Raw genomic sequence first — 14,161 nt, 5'->3', positions numbered from 1 at the left:
GACCTCTAACACAAGGCATCCCATCATGTGATCTGGTAGTACTTGTAGTTATCTTTTATATTTGTTTACTTCTTTGTTTCTTAACCACTGTATTTGTTGGTGGTTCATTTTCTTTTATTTATTATCATCCTTCACTAGACTATAACCTCTGTTGTCTCCCTACTACATAGTAGACACATTACATATTTGTTGAATACACATAAAAGGCTTATTTAGATAGTGAATGCTTTTATTAAAATTTCAGTTCATAATTTTTAATGAATTTTATATTTATCTATAGGAAAACATAAATTATTTAAAAAGTTGAACTGACTTGTCTTAATTCTTTTCAGTTTTTTAGGATAATTGCTCTCTGTCATCTCTAGAAGAATCCTTCCCAACTTTAGTTCCCAAATCAGACGCCATCTGCCTAAGTTTTCTCAAGCGGAAGAATCTCTTCTTTCCTCCATTTACTGTTTTAGCATTTGACTGTAGGATAATACCTGTCACTTTGTAATTTTTTTCTTCCTCTTTTATACTGTAACTTTCTTGTTGGCAATAGCTACTCTACATTTCTCTATTGTCCACATCTCTTAGTGATTCCACTGAGTCAGATGCTTACAATACCTTTTAAAAATCATGATTTTGGAAAATGGCAGATAGGAGACAGGGCTAGTATGCAGCTCCCACTTGGACAGAACGGCATGTGAAGACTCACATCATGAACTTTTACTCCAAAAAGTACTGCAGAAACATACCAGGAAAACCAAAAGAATTCAAAGACCCTTTGAAAGATGTGGCTTGCGAAAAAATTCAGTTCCCAAAGTGTGAGGGGGGGGATAGCCTGCTTCCAAACACACGTCTCTACTGGGGAACTGGAAAATCCAGATTACGGGAGAAGGATTTAACCTTATCTAGAGATGAAATGGAAGTAGGGAGCTAAGCGAAATATAAAAGTAGAAGAAGCAACTGGAAGAGCCCTGTAGGCACTCCTTGTCCCCAGTTTGAGCCCAGGGAAGCCATCCCTGGCCTTCTTTCACAGGGGTCCTTGGGGAAGGTACCCAGTGGAATTGAGGAGGGGTCGCAGGGTAAAAGAAGCTTCTAACTGAACTCTGTAATAATTTTGACTAAACATGAATTTTCATGAGCAGAATCTTGGCGGAGGGGTGCAAATGGGAAGTGCAGATATGAGTGCAGAAGCTGCAGCCAGCAGTGTGGGTAGACAGGGAGCGGCAAGACCTGGGAGCCCTGGTTGCTTTCTTAGTGGGGAGGCTTATAGCCTGGAGCACGATCTCAGCACTGTGTGCCCACTGCCTGGATGTAAACTTGGCATTGTTGGTGGGCATGGTGAGAGTGAGTCAGGCTTTACTTGCTGTGTGGGAGCTGGGAGAAGCTTATCACTGGAGGCTTTCTCTCAGTGATAAACTATGATGCAGCAGAAGTAGCCATAATCCTCTGTGGAACATAACTTCATTGGCCTAAGAAACACCCCCATCCCCCACAGTGGCTGAAGCAAGCACTGCCCAAGGAGGGTCTGAGCACACACCTTTCTAACTCTGCCTTTAGCTGATTTTTTTTTTCTCACTTTGGTAGCTAAAGACAAAAGACATAAACTCTTGGGAACTCTATGGCCCCACTTACTGCTTGAGAAACCTGAAAATTTATCCTGGCCAATGTAGGGAGAACTTTTATACCCCTTCTACTACCACAAGTGGTGCTCTCTTGAAAGTGCCACCTCTGGACTGGAGGCCAGCCAACTCATTCCATTATGGCAACTCAGAACAAGCCTGCTCCAAAGGAGAAAACAGCAGCTAATTGTACCACGTGCAACATCCTGGCTATCCACAGGTCCTGAGTCTGTTCTTGTGACAGCTTCACTGCTAGCATAAGCAGCATTTGAGAAAAGCAGTGCACTAAACAAAACCACAACCAAGGACTCTCACAGAGTCCATATCACTCCCCTGCCACCTCCGCTGCAGCAGGTGCTGGTATCCATGGCCGGGAGACCTGAAGATGGATCACATCATCACATCACAGGACTCTTTGCAGACATTCCCCAGCACCACCCTGGAGTCTGATAGCCTCGCTGGGTGGCTAGACCCAATCACTGCAGTCTGGCTCACATGCAGCCCCACCCATAGGGGAATGGGTAGAGCACCACATCAAAGGCTCACCCTGTGGGACAAAAGAATCTGAACAGCAGCCCTTGTGTTCCAGATCTTTCCACTGAAACAGTCCTCCCAAATGAGAAGGAACCAGAGAAGTAATTCTGGTACTATGACAAAACAAGTCTCTGTAACACCCCCAAAAGACCACACTAAGCTCTCCAGCAGTGGATCCAAACCAAGAAGAAATCTCTGAATTGCCAGATAAATAATTCAGAAGGTTGATTAATATGCTACTCAGGGAGGTATTAGAAAAAGGAGAACACCAACTTAAGGAAATTAAAAAAAAAAAAAAAAGATATGGATGGAAAGGTCTCCAGAGAAATAGATGTCATAAAGAAAATACAACTTCTGTAAGTGAAAGATGCATTTAGAGAAATACAAAATACACTGGAAAGTTTCAACAATAGAATCGAACAAGTAGAAGAAAGAACTTGAGTTTGAGACAAGGCTTTTGAATCAACCCAATCCAGTAAAGACAAAAAAAAAAAAAAAAAAAAAAAAAACTAACTAATAAAAAATAAATGAACAAAGCGTTCAAGAAATTTGGGATTATGTTAAACAACCAAACATAGGAATAATCAGTGCTCCTGAGAAAGGAGAAATCTAAAAGTTTGGAAAACTTATTTGAGGGAATAATCAAGGATAACTTCCCTAGTCTTACTAGAGATCTAGATATTCAAATACAAGAAGCTCAAAGAACACCCAGGAAATTCATCACAGAAGGATAATCACCTAGACACATAGTCGTCAAGTTATCTAAAGTCAAGACAAAGGAAAGAATTTTAAGAACTGTGAGGCAAAAGCATCAGGTAACCTACAAAGGAAAACCTATAAGATTAATAAGAGATTTCTCAGCAGAAACCCTACAAGCCAGAAGGGATTGGGATCCTATCTTTAGCCTCCTTAAACAAAATAATTAAAAGCCAATAATTTTGTATCCATTGAAACTAAGCTTCATAATGTGAGATAAAGTATTTTTCAGACAAACATATGCTGAGAGAATTCACCACTACCAAGCCAGCACTACAAAAAATGCTAAAAGGAGTTCTAAATTTTGAAATAAAACCATGAAATATACCAAAATAGAACCTCCTTAAAGCATAAATTTCACAGGACTTGTAAGACAATAACAGTGAAAAAAAAAAAAAAAAAAAAAAACACCAAGATATCCAGGCAACAACTAACATGATGAATAGAAAAGTACTTCACATCTCAGTACTAACATTGAATATAAATGGCCTAAATGCTCCACTTAAGAGATAGGGAATGTCAGAATGAGTAAAAATCCATCCACCAAGTATCTGTTGTCTTCAAGAGACTCGTGTAACACATAAGAACTCACATAAACTTAAGGTGGAGAGGTGGAAAAAGATATTCCATGCAAACAGAAACCAAAAGTAAAGACAAGGACATTATATAATGATGAAAAGATTAGTACAACAGGAAAGTGTCACAATCCTAAATATACATGCACCTAACACAGGAGCTCCCAAATTTATAAAACAATTACTATTAGACCTAAGAAAAGAGATAGATGGCAAATAATAGTGGGGGATTTCAGTACTCCACTGACAACATTAGAGAGGTCGTCAGGACAAAAAGTCAACAAAGAAACGATGGGCTTAAACTGTACCCTAGAACAAATGCACTTAACAGATATTTACAGAATATTGTACCCAAAAACTGCAGAATATACATTCTTTTCATCAGCATATGTTCTCCAAGATAGACCATATGATAGGCTGCAAAACAAGTCTCAGTAAATTTAAGAAAACAAATTATGTCAAGTACTCTCTCAAATCACAGTGGGATAAAATTGGAAATCAACTCCAAAAGGAACCCTGAAAACTGTACAAATACATGGAAATTAAATAATCTGCTCCTAAATTATCTTTGGGTCAACAATGAAATCAAAACAGAAATCTAAACATTCTTTGAACTGAACAGTAGTAGTGACATAACCTATCAAAATCTCTGGAATACAGCAAAAGTGCTGCTAAGAGGAAAGTTAATAGCATTAAATGCCTACACCAAAAAGTCTGGGAATGCACAATAGACAATCTAAGGTCACACTTCAAGGAACTAGAGAAACAAAAACAAACCAAGCCCAAACCCAGCAGAAGAAAAGAAATACAAAGATCAGAGCAGAACAAATAGAAAAAAACGATACAAAAGATAAATGAAATGAAAAGCTGGTTCTTTAAAAAGATAAAATTGATAGACCATTAGCAAGATTAACAAAGAATAGAGAAGACCCAAATAAGCTCAATTAGAAACAAAATGGGAGATACTGTAACTGATACTACAGAAATACAAACGATTATTCAAGGCTACTATGAACACCTTTACGCATACAAATTAGAACACCTACAGGAGATTGATAAATTCCTAGAAATATACAACCCTCCAAGATCAAACCAGGAGGAAACAGAAACTCTGAACAGACCAATGGCAAGTAGTGAGATTGAAATCGTAATTTTAAAACTTGCCAACAAAAGAAAAAGTCTGGGACCAGATGGATTCACAGCTGAATTTTATCAGCCATTCAAAGAATTTGTACCAATCCTGAAACTATTCCAAAAGATAAAGAGAGAATCCCCCCTAAATCATTTTGTTAAGCTAGTATCACCCTAATACCAAAACCAGGAAAAGGCATAAAAAAAAAAAAAAAAAAAAAAAAAAACTACAGACCAATATTCCTGATGAACATAGATGCAGAAATCCTCAACAAAATACTAGCTAACTGAATCCAACAGCGTATCCAAAAGATAATACATCATGATCAAGTGAGTTTCATACCAGGGATGCAGGGATGGTTTAACATACGTAAGTCAATAAATATACACCACATAAACAGAATTAAAAACAATTATATGATCATTTCAATAGATGCAAAAAAGCATTTTGCAAAATGTAGCATCACTTTATGATTAAAACCCTCAGCAAAATCTGCATAAAAGGGTCATACCTTAAGATAATAAAAGCCATCTATGACAGACCCACAGCTAGCATTATACTGAATGGGGGAAAGTTGAAAGCATTCCCCCCCCAAAACTGGAACAAGACAAGGTGCCCACTTTCACCACTTCTATTCTACATGGTACTGGAAGTCCTAGCCAGAACAGTGAGACAAGAGTTCACCACTTCTGTTTGACATAGTACTGGAAGTCCTAGCCAGAGCAATCAGATGAGAAGGAAATTAAGGGCATCCAAATAGATAAAGAGGGACTCAAACTGTTGCTGTTCACCAATGACATAATAGTGTACCTGGAAAACCCTAAGGACTCATGCAAAAAGCTCCTAGATATGATAAATGAACTCAGTAAAGTTTCAGGGTACAAAATCAATGTACACAATGCAGTAGCACTATACATCAGCATTGACTAAGCTGAGAAATCAAGAACTCAACCCCTTTTACAACAGCTGCAAAAAATAAAATACTTAGGAATATACCTAACCAAGGTGGTGAAAGATCTCTACAAGAAAAACTAGAAACACTTCTTAAAGAAATCATAGATGACACAAACAAATGGAACCACATCCCATGCTCATGGATGTGTAGAGTCAATATTGTAAAAATGACCATACTACCAAAAGCAATCTATCAATTCAGTGCAATTCCCATTCAAAATACCACCATCATTCTTTGCAGAACTAGAAAAAATATCCTAAAATTCATATGGACCCCAAAAAGCCCCACAGAGCCAAAGCAAGACTAAGCAAAAAGAACAAATCTGGAGGCATCACATTACCTGACTTCAAACTATACTACAGGGCTATAGTTACCAAAAGAGCATGGCAGTGGTATAAAAATAAGTATGTAGACAGATGGAACGAATAGAGAACCCAGAAATAAAGCCAAATACAGTCAACTGATCTTCGACAAAGTAAACCAAAACATAAAGTGGGGAAAGAACACCCTATTCAACAAATGGTGCTGGGATAGTTGGCAAGCCCCATGTAGTATGAAACTGGATCCTCATCTCACCTTATATAAAAATCAAGTCAAGATTGATCAAAAACTTTAAGACATGAAGCCATAAAAATTCTAGAAGATAGCATCAGAAAAATTCTTCTAGACATTGGCTTAGGCGAAGATTTCATGACCAAGAACCAAAAGCAAATACAACAAAAACAAAAATAAACAAATGGGACCTAATTAAAACAAAAATCTGCACAGCAAAGAAATAATCAGCAAAGTAAACAGACAACCCAGAAAGTGGGAGAAAATCTTCCCAAGCTATGCATCTGACAAAGGACTAATATCCAGAATCTACAAGGAACTCAAACAAATCAGCAAGAACAAAAGAAGTAATATCATCAAAAAATGGGCTAAGTACATGAATAGACAATTTGCAAAAGAAGATATACAAATGGTCAACAGACATATGAAAAAATGCTCAACATCACTAAAGATGGAGGAAATGCAAATCAAAACCACAATGCAATAACCATCTTACTCCTACAAGAATGGTCATAATTAAAAAATGAAAAAATAGAGTTTGGCATTGATGTGGTGAAAAGGGAATAGTTTTACACTGCTGGTGGGTATGTAAACTAGTACAACCACTAAAGAAAACAGTATGGAGACTCCTTAAAGAACTAAAAGTGGAACTACCATTTGATCCAGCAATCCCACTACTGGGTATTTACCCAGAGGAAAATCAGTCATATGAAAAAGACACTTACATGTGCATGTTTATGGCAGCACAATTCACAACTGCAAAAATATGGAACCAGCCTAAATGCCTATCAACCAAAGAGTGGGTGAAGAAAATACACACAAACATTCCATGGAATACTACTCAGCTGTAAAAAGGAATGAAATTATGGCATTCACAGCAACCTGGATGGAATTGGAAACCATTATTCTAACTGATGTAACTCAGGAATGGAAAACCAAACATTGTTATGTTCTCACTTATAAGTGGGAGCTAAGCTTTGAGGACACAAAGGCATAAGATTGATATAATGAGCCTGGCTTGGTGGCCCACAACTATAATCCCAGCACTTTGGGAGGCCGAAGCGGGTGGATCACTTGAGGTCAGGAGTTTGAGATCAGCCTGGCCAATATGGTGAAACCCTGTCTCTACTAAAAATATAAAAATCAGCCAGGCTGATTTTTGATTAAAAAATATAATGATACAAAAATCATTACAGTTGTGTGGTGGCACACACCTGTATCCCAGCTATTTAGGAGGCTGAGGCAGGAGAATTGCTTGAACCCAGGAAGCAAAGGTTGCAGTGGGCCAAGATTGCACTACTGCACACCAGCCTGGGTGAAAAAAGCAAAACTCCGTCACACATACACGCAAAAAAGATTGATATAATGGATTCTGGGGACTCCGGTAGAGGGTGGGGGAGGGGTGAGGGATAAAAGACTACACATTGGGTACAGTGTACACTGCTCGGGTAATGGGTGCACCAAAATCTCAGAAATCACCACTAAAGGACTTATTCATGTAACCAAACACCATCTGTTTCCCAAAAACTATTCAAAGAATAATAAAAAAATAATGCTTTACATTTTTAGTGTGCTTAATATAAAGTACATTTACCTTTGTTCTTTTATGTAGAGCAACAGATATTTTCCTTATGTTAATGGTGTATATTAGTGCATAGTATATACTATGTCTTTTGGTACAGCAAAATAACGTCATTCTGTCTAAAACACCAGTAAGGCCCTCATTGAGAAACAATGTTGGATCATGAGCTGTGAACATTCATGGGTAAAACATTAATTTCTGTCTTTAACAACAAGCTGAGCCCTTTTATCTCTCTGTTGCCAATACATGACCTAGTACCTGGAACAGAGTAGGTGATCATCAAATATTTAATAAATAACTTAAGACTGGAAATCAGAGTTTTAGCAATCTGTGTGTGTGTGTGTGTGTGTGTTTTCTAAGTTTTTTTATACCTCCAACCTCTGGAACAACTCACTTCCAAATAAATTTGTAGATAGTCACAGATAATAAAATAAGAACCATCTTGATTTGTAATTATTTTCCATTATAGCTTTGATTCTTGTACACAAATTGGACTTAACCTAGACTTATTATTTCTGCATTAGAATAGAACTTACAAGCTATCTAATTCATCAAATTAGTTTTTATCTAATTCTCCTTATCTCTTGGTTTTATTACTTATATACACATTTGTATTTATATTGCTTTTCCTTGGGAACTTTATAATTGTTTTTATATCCATATTAGGTTGAAAAATATGTTATAATGTCTCATAACTATTTGATTTTATATTTTAACAGTGATGATAAATTTTCTCTGCACAGTCTTCAAAACATCTTTCTCTGGTTAAATGGAACAGCAGTGACATAATCATTGTCTAGTTCATTCTTTAGATTTTATTACAGAAGATATACTATAGGTTGGTCATGTTTTAATTAAACCACATGCTAACATTTCATGTTGTAGTAAAAAACTGACTGTAGATTATTTTTATACTCAATAAGTCATTAGAAGAGCACATTAGACAAATTTTCACCCAAAGCAATATTATTTATTTAAATATAAAAATAAAAACATGGTCTAGGTAAATGTTAGTAGCAACTCAATATGTCCTGTAAGAATTGAAAGTGTTTCTAAATGCAAATAATCCTGCTTTTCTTGCTAAATATGTTTTTGTTTATCCCGAAGTCTAGGAAATAGGAATTTACTTACTAAAAGCCCTGCTGTAATTATGGATGAAGATTGTAGAAGCATGGATGAAATAAGACAGTCAGACTACATTACTGAAAAACACTCCATACAGCATATTTGGAGGAAAAATGGAAAGGAAGTTTCCAATTTTCTTGAAGATGTGAACCAGTCTACTCCTAACTTTCTATCAGAGAATTCTGACTCTTTTGTTAGTCAAAATATGATCAATGTATTAAACATAGATCAGCAAAAGATAAAGAAAACATTTAACAAGTGTGATTATGATAGTATGGGAGATATTTTTGTAGTCACTAGTTCTGATAAAAACCGTGTCACTGACAGATGCATTAGAAACATTTTTATAGTTCCAGAGTTGACTTTTAGTAATTCAACTTTGAATAGAACAAGTTATCCAGAAAAATGTCAGCCAAACAAGAAGAATCAGAGAGAGTACAACAAAAATGAAAGAAATGATCTTAGTACATCTTTTGAGAACGATTACTACCCAAGTAGCTCTGAAAGAAAAGGTTGGTATCGTACATGGAAAATGTAATTACATATTCTTTTTCTCTTTCAGTTTTAGTATATATATTTGTATATCTATACACACACACATCTATATATTTGTATGTGTGTTTATGTGTTTGGAGGAAAATGAAACCCAAAATAGAATGGCTTCCTATTATATAACATTGTGGACCAGTGGTTTTCTTCTGTACGTGTCATGTTAATATTCCTTGAATTAAAAAAATGAAAATAGACTATGCTAAATTTTTAACTCAGTGCTTACTTTTATTTTTTAAGGAAAACTTGAAAATGATTACCAAGAGAAGACACCACAGAAAAGTATTCAGAAATATCCAGCAAACTCTATGTAAGTTTTTAGGGAAATCTGGGGAATACAAATCAGGATCTAGTATGATGCATGATGAAGGTTGAATTGATGCAAAGTGAGGTAGGTGTATTGCCATCTGAGGGTGGGCAGGCAACTTGTCTCAAAGCAGCCTTACCAGGAGTCATAGTGTTGATAATATCACCCCAGTTGAGAGTGTGGTGCTTGTATTTACCAGCTCCTAAATACCTTCTTATCTGAATATTAGTGTTGATTAGATTTGAGGAAATTGACTTAATGCATCCAAGAAACTCATATCTGCCAGAATGTCAATTTGTTAACTTAATAAGTAGAAAGGGAACATGTATAGGAAGTCTGACATGAAAAAGCATGTTTTCTTACTTTCAGACAGCTCTCAATGGGAAGGTTTCTTGCTTGGTTGGTATAGAATCACTACAGGGAGTGATAGAATTCAGATGTTAGTGGCATAAGGAAGCATATCAGCAGTTTATAGGACAGTGTACATTTTAGGTATAGAGCACTCTCCTCATTGCCAACATTTACCTCTCAGAGACTCCATGTTTTCTCTGTATTCAAGATTACAATCTCCTCTACCCATACGTTGAAAACAATTATGTGACACCAGATTTTTCTTTCTCTTCTTGCAGCTGGTGTACAAAATGTTGTGAATTTAAGGAGATTTTTACACTCATCCATTATGTGTTGATGTTAAATTTATTCCTTAGAGTTTGGAAGCTGCCTTCCAGACTTTTCTGAATACTGGCCTGCAATTATAAGTAACTAAAGAAAACTTTATTTTAGCTACTAGTTTCTGAATAGTCCTAACTTTCTTGGTAATAATTGCATTTTAGACAAATCTTTCTGATTGGAAATCATGAACTAGAATAAATTTTTATTCTGGAAGTGATTTCTTTTGGAGTTATTAAAAATATTGATTGATAAAAAGATGTAATTTTAGTGGGATTGGCACATACACATTAATTAAAACATAGACTTATAAAACATTTCATAACATTGACAACTTTGTATCTTTGTTGTTAAATCTCCCAATATCTAGAAATTTATGAGTGAAAAAATCATGTTAGGCCTTGAGTTTTAAATGTACCTTATGAAAGCAATTTAGAACATGGTTCCCAATCCTGACTGCAGGTCCAGATTACTTGAGAGAGTGATTTTAAACTATAGAATACCAAGATTGACCTGCACATAATAGGTGGGCTCTTTGGCCTGGAGCTTATGAATCTTTATTTTTAAGAAAGCTCCCCATATAATTCTGATCTGAAGCCAAGTTTGGAAACTCTAATTTAGAACATTAATTCCCAGAGAGAATACAACAAACTTTAATACTGTGTATTTATAATCCTTAGGGGAAATATACCTTCGGAAGAATTGCACTACAAGCAGTCATGGGACTTTGGACTTAATGAGGTAAAGCACAGTCCCACATTATCTTCTCAATTAAGTCAGTTTGTATTACCATATCATGTTACTGTATTTAGCATTCACTTTGATTTAAGGTTAACATTTATTCCTTAATTTCCTTAATTTTTTGGGATGGACTCTTTGTCTTACACTTTTTTATTCTGAGGAAATTATATCTTAGATCTAGAAATAAAAACACGTTTTCAGAGACTGTTACATGCTTTATTTTAGACAAAACAATCTTGAGGACATTTTAAACACATTTTTTAAGTATTGCAAAATTTCCGTATTAGTTCATTCTTACATTGCTGTAAAGAAATACCTAAGACTGGGCAATTTATAAAGAAAAGAGGTTTAGTTGGCTCATGGTTCTGCAGGCTATACAGGAAGCATGATGATGGCATCTGATTGGTTTCTGGGGGAGGCCTCAGGAAACTTTTAATTATGGCAGAAGGCAAAGGAGGAACAAGGAGTCTCACATGGCAGGAACATGAACAAGAGAGAATGAGTAAGGAGGTGTCACAGACTTTTAAATGACCAGATCACAGGAGAATAAACTCATTAGCATGAGGACAGCACCAAGAGGGATGGTGCTAAGCCATTCAAGAAAAATTGCTGCCCTGCCATGATCTAGTCACCTCCCACCAAGCCCCACCTCCAACACTCAGGATTATAATTTGACATGAGATTTGGCAGGGAGATAGATCCAAAACATATCTTTCCACCCCCAGCCCCTGAAATCTCATGTCCTTCTCACATTGCAAAATAAAATCATGCATTTCCAACAGTTCTCCAAAGTCTTAACTCATCCCAGCATTAACTCAAAAGTTCAAAGTCTCACCTGATACAAGGCAAGTCCCTTCCAGCTATGAGCCTGTAAAATCAAAAACAAGGTAGTTACTTCCAGGATTCAATGGGGGTACAAGCATTGGGTAAATATTTACATTCCAAAAGGGAGAAGTAGGCCAGAAGAAAGGGGCTATAGGCCCCATGCTAGTCTGAAACTCAACAGGGCAGCCATAAATCTTAAAGCTCCAAAATAATCTCCCTTGGCTGTATATCTCACATCCAGACACACTGGTGTAAGAGGTGGATTCCAAAAGCCTTGGGCAGCCCCGCCTCTATGGTTTTGAAAGGTTCAGCCCCTGTGGCTGCTTTCATGGGCTGGCGCTGAGTGCCTGTGGCTTTTCCAGGAGTTAGGTGCAAGCTGATGGTGTATCTACCATTCCAGGGTCTGAAGGATGGTGGTCCTCTTCTCATGGCTCCACTAGGCAGTGCCCCATTGGGGACTTTGTGGGGGGGCTCAATCCCACATTGCCCCTCCACTCTGCCCTAGTAGAGGTTATCCATAAGAGCTCCACCTGTGCAACAGACTTCTGCCTGAACATCTAGGCTTTTCCATACATCCTGTGAAATCTAGGTGGAATCTCTCAAGCCTTAAATCTTACACTCTCTGCACCCACAGGCTTAACACCACATGGAAAGATCAAGGCTTACAGCTTGCATCCTGTGAAGCAGCAGACTGAGCTGTACCTGGGGCCCTTTGAGCCATGGCTGGAGCTAGAGTGACTGAGATACAAGGAGCAGTGTTCTGAGGCTGCACAGAGCAGCAGGGCCCTGAGCCTGGCCCAGGAAACCATTCTTCCCTCCTAGGCCTTCAGGCATGTGATAGGAGGGGCTGCCATGAAGGTCTCTGAAATGTCATTGAGACCTTCTGCCTATTGTCTTGGCTACTAGCACTTAGCTTGTTTTTACTTATGCAAATTTCTGCAGCCTGCTTGAATTCCTTCCTGAAAATGGGCTTTTATTTTCTACCACATGGCCAGGCTGCAAATTTTCCAAAGTTTTATGCTCTGCTTCCCTTTTAAATATAAGTTCCAGTTTTTTATCATTTCTTTGCTCACACATATGAACATAGGCTGTTCATATGAAGCAACTGGTCCATATCTTGAATTCTTTGATGCTTAGAAATTTCTTCTGCCAGATATCCTAAATTAATCATCTTCAAGTTCAGAGTTCCACAGATCCCTAGGGCAGGGGCACAATACTGCCAAGTTCTTCGCTAAAATATAACAAAAGTGACCTTTGCTCCAGTTCCGAATAAATTCCTCATTTCTATCTGAGACCTCCTCAGCCTGAACTTCACTATCAACATCACTACCAGCATTTTCAGCCTTTTTTGTTATAACCATTCAACTACCAGTCTTTTTTTTTTTTTTTTTTTTTTTTTTTTTATACTTTAAGTTCTAGGGTATATGTGCGTAACGTGCAGGTTTGTTACATATGTATACTTGTGCCATGTTGGTGTGCTGCACCCATCAACTCGTCAGCACCCATCAACTCATCATTTACATCAGGTATAACTCCCAATGCAATCCCTCCCCCTCCCCCCACCCCATGACAGGCCCTGGTGTGTGATGTTCCCCTTCCCGAGGCCAAGTGATCTCATTGTTCAGTTCCCACCTATGAATGAGAACATGCGGTGTTTGGTTTTCTGTTCTTGTGATACTTTGCTAACAATGATGGTTTCCAGCTGCATCCATGTCCCTACAAAGGACACAAACTCATCCTTTTTTATGGATGCATAGTATTCCATGGTGTATATGTGCCACATTTTCTTCATCCAGTCCCAGTAATGGGATGGCTGGGTCATATGGTACATCTAGTTCTAGATCCTTGAGGAATTGCCATACTGTTTTCCATACTGGTTGAACTAGTTTACAATCCCACCAACAGTGTAAAAGTGTTGCTATTTCTCCACATCCTCTCCAGCACCTGTTGTTTCTTGACTTTTTAATGATTGCCATTCTAACTGGTGTGAGATGGTATCTCATTGTGGTTTTGCTTTGCATTTCTCTGATGGCGAGTGATGATGAGCGTTTTTTCATGTGTCTGCTGGCTGTATGAATGTCTTGTTTTGAGAAATGTCTGTTCATATCCTTTACCCACTTTTTGATGGGGTTGTTTGTTTTTTTCTTGTAAATTTGTTTGAGTTCTTTGTAGGTTCTGGATATCAGCCCTTTGTCAGATGAGTAGATTGCAAAAATTTTCTCCCATTCTGTAGGTTGCCTGTTCACTCTGAT

The 14,161-nt window shown here is 37.5% G+C and overlaps 1 protein-coding gene across 1 annotated transcript in view; it reads left to right on the top strand.

Annotated features, from left to right (window-relative positions):
• Window positions 1-14,161, top strand: part of C10H12orf40 (chromosome 10 C12orf40 homolog) — a 119,512-nt gene that overhangs the window by 60,695 nt on the left and 44,656 nt on the right. The window contains exons 8-10 of the mRNA XM_010366144.2: window positions 8,801-9,330; window positions 9,608-9,677; window positions 11,024-11,084. Coding sequence (XP_010364446.2) covers window positions 8,801-9,330; window positions 9,608-9,677; window positions 11,024-11,084 — 661 coding nt within the window. The remainder of the gene's footprint in view (window positions 1-8,800; window positions 9,331-9,607; window positions 9,678-11,023; window positions 11,085-14,161) is intronic.

The sequence above is a fragment of the Rhinopithecus roxellana genome, chromosome 10 (assembly GCF_007565055.1).
Source record: "Rhinopithecus roxellana isolate Shanxi Qingling chromosome 10, ASM756505v1, whole genome shotgun sequence".
In the NCBI taxonomy this organism is placed as follows: Eukaryota; Metazoa; Chordata; class Mammalia; order Primates; family Cercopithecidae; genus Rhinopithecus; species Rhinopithecus roxellana.
The sequence above is the reverse complement of the archived record's forward strand: the minus strand, read 5'-3'. Positions and strand labels throughout refer to the sequence as shown.